Source organism: Pelmatolapia mariae, linkage group LG2, assembly GCF_036321145.2.
Source record: "Pelmatolapia mariae isolate MD_Pm_ZW linkage group LG2, Pm_UMD_F_2, whole genome shotgun sequence".
NCBI classification, from domain to species: Eukaryota; Metazoa; Chordata; class Actinopteri; order Cichliformes; family Cichlidae; genus Pelmatolapia; species Pelmatolapia mariae.
Genome location: NC_086228.1, coordinates 173439 through 185821, shown reverse-complemented (window position 1 = coordinate 185821; position 12383 = coordinate 173439). Strand labels below are relative to the sequence as shown.

The following is a 12383-nucleotide window of genomic DNA, read 5'->3' as shown; positions in this document are numbered from 1 at the left end:
AGAAGACATAGCATACATTTACACTGCTATGCTGATGACACCCAGCTCTATCTGTCCATGAAGCCAGATAACACACACCAATTAGTTAAACTGCAGGAATGTCTTAAAGACATAAAGACCTGGATGGCCGCTAACTTCCATCCATCCCTTCTCTTCCTCTTATCCAGTTCAGGGTTTCTGTGGGGCTGGGGCTTATCCCAGCTGCCATAGGGTGACAGCGATACCATGGACAGGTTGGGACCGCTAATTTCCTGCTTCTAATTTCTAATTTAATGGCCACCCCTTCCTGATCCTCTGCCAGAGGTTTTTTTCCTGGGAAGTTTTGAATTGAACTGAAGTAAACTCAGTTGAATGGATGGATTTTGGCAAAGGTATCCTCTTTTGATCTTCACAGGAGCTCACTGAGATGTTTTTGATGCGCGGTTGCCCACCTTCACTGTCTGCTTTTTAGGAAGCCAGTTGCAGGTTGCAGTGTCCACACCTAGAAACATCAGCTTTTCCACACTCTGCTATGAGATGATTGTGTTAAAAGCTCAGCTCAAGTCGATGAAAAGGACTCGGACGTAGGTGTTCTTCGTCTCCAGGTGTGGCAGCGTAAAGTGGAGTGTAGTGGAAATGGGATCCTCTGTGGATCAGTTGAAATTGAAAACTGTAGGGGATCCAGGTTACAGGGGGACTGTTCTTGGTGTGCTTCAAAATCAGCCTCTCAAAACCTTTACTCACAACTGGTGTGATGGTCGTGGGCCTAAAGTCATGTAAGCAGGCTGGGTTTGTATTCTTTGGGACGTGAGTTATGATGGCGCTCTAGAGGCAAACTGGCACGACTGCCTGCCCGAGTGATGTGTGAAGGATGTCTGCAAAAACATATTTCTTTGCTTTCTTTGCTCTGCGCAGTTTTATAAAACATGCCCACCAATGTTGTCTGGCCCTGCTGCCTTGCGTGGGTTGACCCTGGCCTTTCTCACCTCAGCTGTTGACAGCTGGAGAACCCCGCCCGGTGACAGTGGAACTGTTTGTGCCTGGGTGGTGCTGTTAACCTCAAACCGTAGAAAGGAGTTGTTCAGTTCATCTGGTAGAGAGCTGTTGTCCCGGCTCATCATCGGGGGAGGGGGCTTGTAGTCAGCGATGTGTTGAAAGCCCTGCCACAGACACCGTGGATCCTTGTTACACATGAAGTGAGTGTTCAGTTTCAGCCTCTTCGCTTCTCTGATCCCCTGTGATGGGTTCTTCCTTCCTATAAGCTGCAGGATCCACAGATTTAATAGCTTTGCTCCGAGCTCTCAGAAACACTCGCTGGAGTCTGTCCCAGCCACCATCAGACAAGAGGGGGGCCCGGGAGGAGCTGGGGGACATCCTGGACAGGTCCGGTCTGGACAGGCTAACACACAGAGACCGACAACCATTCGCACTCACACCGTTCATTAACCTAACCCCACTACTTCCATTTGAGAGGAAGCCAAAGTACCTGGAGAGAACCCACACATGAGCAAGCAGGTGACAGTGGGAAGGAAAAACCTTCTGCTGTCTGCTGCCTCAGCTCGCAGCTGCTGCCTGGTGGGGTTCAGGGGAGGAAGACGGGACAAAGACACACTGTGGAAGAGAGACAGATAATGATTCAGTGCAGAGAGGTGCATAAACACATAGTGAGTGAAGAAGAAACACCTAGTGCATCATGGGAATCCCCCAGCAGCCTAGGATCAGGATTCTGATCTCCTGAGATGAGGAATCACAGACTTTTGTTTTTAACAGGACATGATGACTGACTGAAGAATGCTGCACACTGATTGGCTAAAGCTGTGTCAGTCACATGATGACATCAGTGTCTTTGGGTTCTTTTTACAATTATACTCGTGCATTTTTAATGATGTTTGAGTCTGGGCACAGGTACAGAAGCTTTATCCTGAAACTGTTGGTTCAACTGTGCAAAAGTCTATGCCCACAGTGTTAGACTGTGTGTGTGTGTGTGTGTGTATGTGTGTGTGTGTGTGTGTGTGTACGGGTTCGTACTATCCTGGTGGGGACCAAAATCTGACTTTTACTATCCTGGTGGGGACTTTCTGCACCGTGGGGACCAAAATCCAGGTCCCCTCGGGGTTGAAAGCAATTTTCACACTCAAAATGCGGTTTTACTGTCAGGGTTACAATTAGGTTATGGTTAGGTTTAGGGTAAGGGTTAGGGTTAGGCATCCATTTTTAATGGTTAGGGTTAGGGTAAGGGGCTAGGGAAAGCATTATGTCAATGGGATGTCCCCACGAGGATAGCAAACCAGACTGTGTGTGTGTGTGTGTGTGTGTGTGTGTGTGTGTGTGTGTGTGTGTGTGTGTGTGTGTGTGTGTGTGTGTGTGTGTGTGTGAGGCCCACTGATGAAGAGCGTCCTCTGGGTTCAGCTGAATGGAGTTTAACAATGCAGGAATGTGTGTGTGTGTGTGAGGCGGGGGATTTGGACGACTCTCTTTGGTGTCCATAGAAACATGATGTAAGGGTGAGGGGGCGGGGTTTTTCTCCTTTCATTGTGTGAGTATGTGTATGTCCTTTTGTGCTTGCTTTAAAGTTTGTGTGGACTGGCTGGTAGAGAGACCTCACTCGATGGAGGAGTAAGACGAAGAACCCAGCAGCAGAGCGGCGTGACGACTGACAGGGTCGAAGACAGGAAGCTGGAAGTTGGAGGAAGTCTGTAATGTAGAGGTGAGGGAACAGGAGCTTTTGTTCTTCGGGGAGTGTGTGTGTGTGTGTGTGTGTGGCCCCTTCGTGACGTTTTCAGAGTCCAGATTGAACCACCTCTGACTTCTCTGGTTTTCTCTATCGCTTTATTGTGGGCTGCTGCAGTTCCCCCGACAGCCTCTGGGTGGAGCTGCAGCCTGGGGCAGATGAACGCAGTGACACTGCTCATTAATGCATTCGTGTGTGTGGCTGTCTTTGTGTTGTAAATGCGATTAGACACTGGCAGCTCTGCTCCTGTTGTTGTTGACCTACTTCTGAAGCTTCACTTTAACCTGAAATCGTCTCCGAGGGCGCACTCGGCTAACTTTACTGCTTCATGTGGAGCGCACACAACCCAACTGCTCAGCTTCATTCTCATTTGCAGGCAACATTTTAAAGATAAATCAGAGTTTAAACACTGCTGCAACACACACACACACAAACCTTCATATACACAAATCTACATGTACATAATTTCCTTAAACTATTCTGATTCTGATCTCACGAAGGGGGCCGGTTTTAAACCAAGACATACTATTGCTGAAAGCTGGGGTATAAAAATCCCACAGGAACTGGACTGAAGATCAGAGGAACTATCCACGTCATGGTCAGCATGTACGAGGAGGTCAGAAGAGGTGCAACAGTGAGAGTCTGCAGCCCTGTGTGAAACATGGCAGAGTCTCCATCGTGGTTCCAGATGCATGTCAGCCAGAGGTGATGGAGATCTTCAAACACACTGCCAGTGCAGTGAAAGCATCCTGAATAGAAACATACGGTGGATCAGCCTCCACAGAGCCCGGACCTCAACATTGCTGAAGCATCGATTCATTTCTGCCAAGAGGAGTGGTCAAACATCCAAAGCATCGGGTCAGGGTGAAGCTTGCTGAGGGACGTTGAACCAAACGTTAGTGGGGTGTGTTCTTCACTCTGTGTGGACTGCAGAGAAAGTACAATTTAAAAAAAGTTGTTTGTTTTAAAGACAGTATTTCTGTACGATCACTCCACCCTGCTAAAAACAAACATTTCAAAGGAGTGATTAAAAGCCCCAAATCACCCTGACGGTGGTGCTGATAATGAGTGGATGGAAACGTCTCAGCATCACCTTCATGTCATTAGAGAACCTGTGCTGCCTTCCAGGTTTTGGGATGTTAGCTGTTAGTGTCCGAAAACATGAGGGTGATGGTATATGTTTCACGCTGTTTGATGCGAGGGGTGGAGGGATGGGTGGAGATTAATTCACACATAGTAAAAAAGGCTGCAGGCCAACTCTGACCTCGTGGGGCTCAAACGGACGTTTTAGCCTTTAAGTCTGAAAAAATGAAATGCAGTATACAGAATACTACAGAGTACTATCTGTCACTTCCTCTGTGTCCAGGTTCACCGCGACAGCCTGAGGAGAACTCCTCCCTCAGCACCTCCCACACCTCCATCATGACGGACAGCCAACACCCAGGCGTGCCTTCCCCCTCGCTCTCTTCAAATGCTCACCACAACGGCAGGATTGGGGGGGCGGTGTCCAAAAGTCCCATGACCCCTGATCAAAATGGTAGTCTGGATCCAGGACCAGGATCCCACAATCCCAGTAAAGTCAGCAGCAGGACGCTGACCTCCACCTCACCCCTGAGGACCCTCAGGACTCTCGGAGGCCTTGTGAGTCCAGCAGGTCCCAGTCCTGAAGGCGGCACCGTCAGACCTCGGGGACAGAGCCTTAGCTCTGCACTCAGCTCCAGAATGAGAATCACGACCCCCAGAAGCAAGGTAACTCTCACCTGCAGTGAAAGACACACCTGAGCTGGTCCCACAAGTCCAGGAGAGACAGGAGCTCCCAGGTGGAGCCAAATCTGAAGGGAGGTGTTGATCAGTCTTTGGGTAGCTTTGATCAGACAGAGGTCTGATGAGACGAGTTAGAACCTAAACATCTGGATGGACCACCTGTGTGATCAGAGTTACCTCATGTGATTTTTAATAACAGCCTGAATAATTAAAGAGAGGTCACAGATTCAGGGGAGACCCCGATGAATGGATCAAACAGCCTTTTAGCTGTAGCTTATAAAGAATCATCACCTGTCTGAGGTGAAGTTCTGCACCTGTGATGAACTCCAATCAAAGACTCTGGTCTCAGTGTGGTGCAGTCTCTTCTGGTCTGTAGTATTTGACAAACATTGGTGTGAAACTGCAGATCAAAGTGAAAACTCAACATGCAGTAAAGAGTTTTGGTGATTTTGGAAAGAGCGGTGAGGACAGATGGTGACATCGTGGTGTTCAGATGCTGTCACATTAAGTGTGTTGGAACTCGAACCTTTAACTCAGACTCCTGTTAACCTCTTGTAACACCTGTGTTGTTGGTGCAGCGTAGGAGCAGCCAGCAGGGGGAGCCAGAGGCCCTGTTGGACCTGATCCTGGAGTCTCAGTGTCAGAGGCTGGACGACCAGAGAGCCAGCGTCAGCCTGCTGCCCGATCCGGGACCAGCTGCTCTTTGTGGGGCCTGCAGTCCAGATCAGCCCCCTGTGCCCAGCCTGGACTTTTACTACATGCTCATACACTACCAGGTCTGTATCTTTACTGGGTTAACTGTTAGCTAAAGATTGGACACACTGGTGTGGTTGGTTGGTGTGGTTTCTACAAAACCAGGAGTATCAATGCTCCTGACCAATCAGATTCTTGTGATGTCACAGCGTTGCAAAGACAGAAATATTAGAAATGCTTTTCTTACCTCTAATTTTGAAAACAGAGACCTCCCCAAGTTAGTATTGTTCTTGACTAAAGCAAAGAGAAAAAGTAAATAATAAAGCCTTTGGGTTACTTTTGGTTTAGGGTAAGCAGCAACATGTTAGCAACAGATCCTTTGAGTCCTGTAAGCTGCGAGCTGAGGCTTCCTAGACTGGATTTGTTTAGTCTGGGAGATCACACAGATCCCTGATTGAAGGCCAAGTCCGCACCTCAAAGCAGACTTGATGTGCTCTTTAAAACATTTCTGAACCTGTTTAGCAGCGTGCCTTATCCTGTTGAAGGGCCACAATCATCAGGGAGCACCATTTCTCTGAAAGGGTGGACACGGCCTGTAACAATGCTTAGGTAGGCCTGTCACAGCAACATCCACATGGATGCAGGACACAACTTTTCCCAGCTGAACATCACCCAAAACATCGTGCCGCCTCCTCGGCTCATCTTCTTCCAATCTGGCCTTCTGCTTCCAGGTGTTCCCCAGGTAAGCAGTACACATGCACCTGGGCATCCACATGATGTGTATGCTGACACCTTTCTATCAGAATGGGCCGCCCGGGCCAGCCTTCAGTGAACCTGGTTCTTTGATAGGTTACTGAGCCCTGCAGACCAAGAACAACCAAAGGGCTGCAGCTTTGGAGACACTCTGACCCAAACTGTCAAACACATTTTTCCTGCTTTTAACATCACGTCTGAGGACAAAATGTACACCTGCTCCCTGATATATCCCACCCACTAACAGGTGGTATGACTGTATTCACTTCACCTGTCAGTGGTCAGAATGTCAGCCCTGTTTGATGTATCCGACCAGTTTCACTCTAGTTCACTCTGATCTATGAGCAATATGATAGTGCAGCTCAAATTGCACCTGCATGTGTACGAATGAACAACAAGACAAATTCGTTTGTACCTCACTATCTGTACACCTTGTTTTAACATTAATCAGTAAAGGTGATGTGGGCAGGACTTGATTTTAGCATTTTCAGTCAAATCTACACTTGTTCTGTCTCAGCTTTACCTGAAGGATGAAAGAGAAGCTCATCAGAACAGATGATGATGCTATGGGGATAAAAAGATTTATTTGTGTTGTGTTACATTAGCTACCAGACGGGTTATGACCCATGTGAGCTTCTGTCTGTGTCTGCATTTGGGTCCTGACCTCCAGACCCCCATGACAAGATGGCTCTCTGTAAGGTGCAAACAAGTACTTTCTGTCAATATGTCACAACAGTGCATCCAGTCAGGGATGTTCCTGGATCAACACTGATCTCATCATCAGGAACAGGATAGTGTAGAACAGCCCTCACCTGTCTCTCTGTCTGCAGTCTGACAGGATGGAGGACCAGAGGTGTTCCCTCCCAGACCTGGATGACGTGCTCACTCCGGTTCCTGACGGTCAGGAGGACTTCTTCTCTTTGGTCCAGAGAGTCCAGTCCAGGAGGATGAATGAGCAGCGAGCTTCACTGCTGCTGAGGAACAGTGAGGAGGACCCGGACGCACAATCTGCTAGCTCCTCCCTCCATCATCATCATCATCAGCACTGATGAAGCCCCAAGTCTGATCGAGTGGAGCGACTGAATTCTAGTTCCCTTTAAGGAGTAGCATTTGTTGTTGAGTGTGGCTCTGGCTCCTCAGACTGAAACCAGGACCGCAGTGATCCTGGACTTGGGGCCATGAGGGTTTTAGTCTGCGTGTAGGACAAACTGCTGTCAGAAATAATCTTAATTTTTACTAACACACCTGTAACACATGTCACATGACCAGGAATCACAGGTTGGTTTCTGTACGAGAGAAGAAAAAAAATGCTTGGATTGGACTCTGAGGTTTGATTTAATGTTTGGAAGTTTGTTTCAATCAAACTTAGGGCTGCAAGCACTTCTGTGTGGATGACCCTGGGTAAGTGGGGCTGTGTGGGTGGGGCAAACCCATATTTATCTCACACAGCACCCGCAGCATATTTGCCCTTCAAGGCTAGTGGGGATGCCGGTGTGGGCTTTCCCACAGGAAACCCACGTTAGTGGCCAAGAGAGGCACGTTTGGTGGGGCAAGCTGAGGTTTGACTGCATTAGAAGGTGAACATGGGCATCCCTGTGATGCTGTAGTAGGGAGGGTGTAGGGCGTGATGCGTGGGTGTGAGGTCTGAGGCGTGGGTGTGAGGTCTGAGGCGTGAGGCGTGGGTGTGGGTGTAAGGTCCTTGGTGTGAGGTGTGAGGGGTGAGGCATGAGGCGTGGGTGTGGGTCTGAGGTGTGAAGCACGCGTGTCGGTGTGAGGGGCAAATGTAGTGATGGTTAACAAGTTAACGAGAAGTGGTCGAAGTTGGAGAGACTGCTGAAACCCTTGGGGGCGCAGGACACGACTCATTAAGTCACATGACTGGGGGGGGATGCAAAGCATTCTGGTAGATGTAGTGAAGTTTAGTAACCCATACTTTCAGCTTTAAAAGGACACAGCCTTAATGAGGTCATCATATCCATCAGCTGTTGCTCCTCCCACCACAATGCCGTACAGGAAACAGCTGTTTACTTCCTGTTTGTTCTGTGGTCCCTAACCCAAACTAACGAGGTGACTGAATGCAGACCAGCTGACGACGCACTCACTGACCGCATGATAAACACTCTGTATGTAAACGTCACCCTGGACCTGTGAACCTGTGACCTGATCTGTGTCCTGTTTCACCTGTACTCACCTGAGTCTGTAGTAACTGCAGAAATGTGACCTTTAACCTCGTGGTGCTGATTTAAATAATCTCTCTAACAAACATCTCAGCTTGTATTTCACTGTCAAACTTTATTCAAACATGCAGCTCACAGACGTGATGTCAGGCTCTCCCACCTGTAAACACCTGACATGTTTACCAATCACAGGCGTCCGTCTGGAGCTGAAGCCTCTCTGTGACCTCTGACCTCTGTAAGCTGGAAAAGTCTGATCGTAAAGAGAAATGTCACTTCCTGTGTTGGAGGCTTGAATAAAGTTTCATCAGGTGTGATCCTATTTGTCCTCCTCCTTGTTGCCTGGTAACAGCTTTCTCACCCTCCCAGTCGCTCATAAAAGCGACGATGGTTCAAATCTGACCAGAGATTTCACATTTCAGTCAGCTGACTGCAGACAAACGAAGCCGCTTCCTGTTGCTGTCTGCAGGCGACCTTTGATCAGGACCACACACGTCCCAATCCAGAATAATTGGATTTGTTCGGAGTGGTGCGACAGCGACGTAGATTTCAATTCAATTCAATTCAATTTTATTTACACAGCGCCAAATCCCCTTAAGGTGCTTTATATTGCACAGTAGATCGTACAATAATACATACAGAGAAAAACCCAACAATCACATGACCCCCTATGAGCAAGCACTTTGGCGACAGTGGGAAGGAAAAACTCCCTTTTAACAGGAAGAAACCTCCAGCAGAACCAGGCTCAGGGAGGGGCGGGGCCATCTGCTGTGATTGGTTGGGGTGAGAGAAGGAAGACAGGATAAAGACATGCTGTGGAAGAGAGACAGTGGCCGTTTCTCAATTCTCAAGTATGCGAGTACGTGCTCGCTTTCTCGGCGAGTACGTACTGGCCGAGAACGCGAGCACGGACTCGCGATTTGTACAATTGGAACACCAGCGTACTTGATGATGTCACAGGTCCGGAGTTTTCACTGCCGTCCCCTCCTAATTTAACTGTGAGTAACATGTTATGAAGCTCAACTTTAATCACAGCCAAACCGGTTTACTCAGGAACAAATAAAACACTGAAATAAACCAAACATTAACATTTAGAAGTGATCTAAGTGACTTATATATCATTGTTAACCTCAGTAGTGAAACCTCTAATAATAAAAATAGTGTACATGTACATACGTGTACATACCTTAATAAAAACAAGCAGGTGAGATGTTAGAACGCTTTTATTTTTATTCTAGTGGACACTCAATACTATAGACAGCTGCTGGGGTTTCTTTAACCTGAGTAGTGAGAAGACCGGGGGGGGGGTGTTGAAAATGATGTGCCAGGGAGTCCGCTGTTGAGTTTTGGACGAAATGCATTCTGGGATATTTAGCTGTACCAAGTCCACACAAGTCACCACCAATGCATGCTCGATAAAACGGGTGGAGCGAGAACACATCCGGGACTTTTTCGCGTTCTCGGCTTGATGCGTACTTCGAATTGGAACAGTACTTGGTCTCCGACTGATGACGTATCACGAGTACACGAGAACGCAAGTACGCACAAGTACGCATATTGAGAAAGGCCCAAAGATTAATAACAGGTATGATTCATTGCAGAGAGGTCTATTAACACATAGTGAGTGAAGAAGAAACACCCAGTGCATCATGGGAATCCCCGGCAGCCTACGTCTATTGCAGCATAACTAAGGGAGGATTCAGGGTCACCTGGTCCAGCCCTAACTATATGCTTTAGCAAAAAGGAAAGTTTGAAGCCTAATCTTGAAAGTAGAGATAGTGTCTGTCTCCTGAATCCAAACTGGAAGCTGGTTCCACAGAAGAGGGGCCTGAAAACTGAAGGCTCTGCCTCCCATTCTACTTTTAAATACTCTAGGAACAACAAGTAAGCCTGCAGTGTGAGAGCGAAGTGCTCTAATAGGGTGATATGGTACTACAAGGTCATTAAGATAAGATGGGGCCTGATTATTTAGCATTATTTAGGCCTTAGTTTTCACCGGAGCTACAGTGTCCAGAGTCGTACGTAGTGAGGAGGTAAAATTATTAACAAGATGTAGATCTGGACATCGTGATCATGAAACACACGCAGCTGCTGACAGGCTGAGACAGCCGACGCTATCGTCAAAGACTAATAATATAAAAATAATAATAATAAAACAAACAACAACAAACTGTTGTGTCCTTTGAGTTTTTTAAAAGACGTTTTGATAAATGCGTTGTTTTAGTAACTCTGAAATAAACTGGTTGTTCCAGCACAGCTTCATCACAACATAAATGCATTGGTTATTTTTTTTTCTCTGCAGCTTATTTTAAGACTCTGATCAGCTCCAAGTGTTGAAACAACAAATGTGTTTCATGCTGAAATAAACTTACTCAAAGCCTGCTACAAACTCATTATCCCAGCCTGTTTGCATCCTTCGCTCCGCCTCTAAAATCCTGTCTATTCATTTTAAATCATAAAGTCACTCTGACCTAAACTCATCAGCATCTCAGCCGAGCTGACCAAAGATGAGGGTGTTTAGTTATACTGAGCAGGTAACGTAGTCATTTTTCTGAACCAGCAGCAGGTGTTAAACAACTGACAGGTGAACAGGTGTGTGCAGGTAAAAAGAGCTGTGTTCCAAAAGTCCTTTCTGCTCAGGAAGGTTCCTCGCTGAGAGACATGAGCTGAGAAGAACGGAAGAAAGCTAAGAAAAGGAGCTTCAATACTTGCTTTATTGCTCCCTTCCCTTAGCAAAGGAGAAACTGGAGCGTCCTTCATGAAAGGGGGAGCAGAAAACGCTGTCCCATAATTCATAACGACCGACCAGCGACATAGTGAACAAAGTCGAGCAGATCGTGTAAATGTTCCTGTTTCCATTTCATCCTAATCTGCTGTTTTACGAGCAGCTGTTAAAGTCACAGCTGGACGCTAAGCGAGTAAAAGCTACTTCCTGTTGAAATATGTCTGTGAAGGTTCTCAGTCATCCAGGTCATCGTAGTCTAAGGAGCCTGGAAAGAAAAGCGTCTGGACCTCTTTAAGTTGCTTGAAGATGTTTCACCTCTCATCCAAGAAGCTTCTTCAGTTCTAGGGTCACATGGTGGAGAGTCCCAGATTTAAGCCCTGTGGAAATGTCCCCCCCCCCCCCCCCCCCCCCCCCCCCCGAGAGGCACAATGGACCCCCTGATGATCCTCTAACTAATCACATGAGCCAAGGTGTGAAAACGGGTGTGGGTCACAATCAGCCAGGGTTTCAGGTGAGCTCATTGTGAAACCTGGCCCCACCCTATCATGTGATTTCCTGAGGTCAGATGGCCCAGGGTGTGAGTGGGCGTTAAGGCGTCTGGGAAGGATCTCAAAACTGGATTATAGATGGCAGACAGTTGGTGTCATAAGCCCCGCCTCTGTTCAAAGATGGTCGCTCACAGTGGACATAAACGCTTCTTTCACTCCTCTTTCAAACCATCTGTCCTCTCTGTCCAAAATGTGAACATTGGCATCCTTGAAAGAGTGACCTTTGACCTTTAGATGGAGGTGGCTCTTCTATGTTGTGCCATGAGTTTATGAAGTGGCTATTATTATTATTATTATTATTATTATTATTATTATAACAAACAGTATGTTTGGTCTCTCCAATGTAGAGGTCTGGGCACGACCTCATTGGAGAGACCAAACATACTGTTTGTTATAAGTTTTCGGAAAGTGACAGTGAGACGGGTTAGAGGCAATTCTACTAAAGAAGTTTGGGAATCATATTTCCCGAGTACTGTTTGAGAAGTTAGGCGTGTAGTGTTTTTTCTTAGATGCGATTCTAGTTTTACAAACATCCCAATTAAGCTATCCACTTTTTCTTTGGCAGGTCCTCATACATTGGAAACTGCTGTGTAATCATAATTTTACTCACTGTATCACAGTATAACAAGGAGTGGATGGACAGAGGTCAGTGTTACTCCTAGGGGATATTAATGGCTGTATTTCATCAGATGAAAAATTCACATTTGGCGCTTTTGACACTTTTAATCTCTGACTAAATCAGTCTCCAGCTCTGTTTCACATGTATTCAAAGGAACTTGATCACACCCACACTGCTAAACCACTGGTTTAGTTAGTAAACTCTGATGTGCCCTTTGCTTTTGTTTGATTTTAGCTTTTATATATTTATATTTTTATGGAAGCGCACATGTTGGAAGGCCTGCTCCCATCAGCTCTTCTTCGAGCACCAATAGAAAAAATAAACCCTCAAACGAATCCGGAAACTCAGTCAGAGGGACCGCTTCACTTCCGCCACTGAGCATGTCCATCACTGCGCA

At 46.9% G+C, this 12383-nt stretch overlaps 1 protein-coding gene across 1 annotated transcript; it reads left to right on the top strand.

The window, feature by feature from the left end:
* Positions 1–2521: 2521 nt before the first annotated feature.
* Positions 2522–8140, top strand: gpsm1a (G protein signaling modulator 1a). Its single transcript, XM_063489004.1, has 4 exons — positions 2522–2686; positions 4077–4459; positions 5053–5250; positions 6751–8140. The coding sequence occupies exons 2-4, from the start codon at positions 4133–4135 to the stop codon at positions 6967–6969; spliced, it is 744 nt and encodes a 247-aa protein (XP_063345074.1). The 5' UTR covers positions 2522–2686; positions 4077–4132; the 3' UTR covers positions 6970–8140.
* The last annotated feature ends 4243 nt before the right edge of the window (positions 8141–12383 follow it).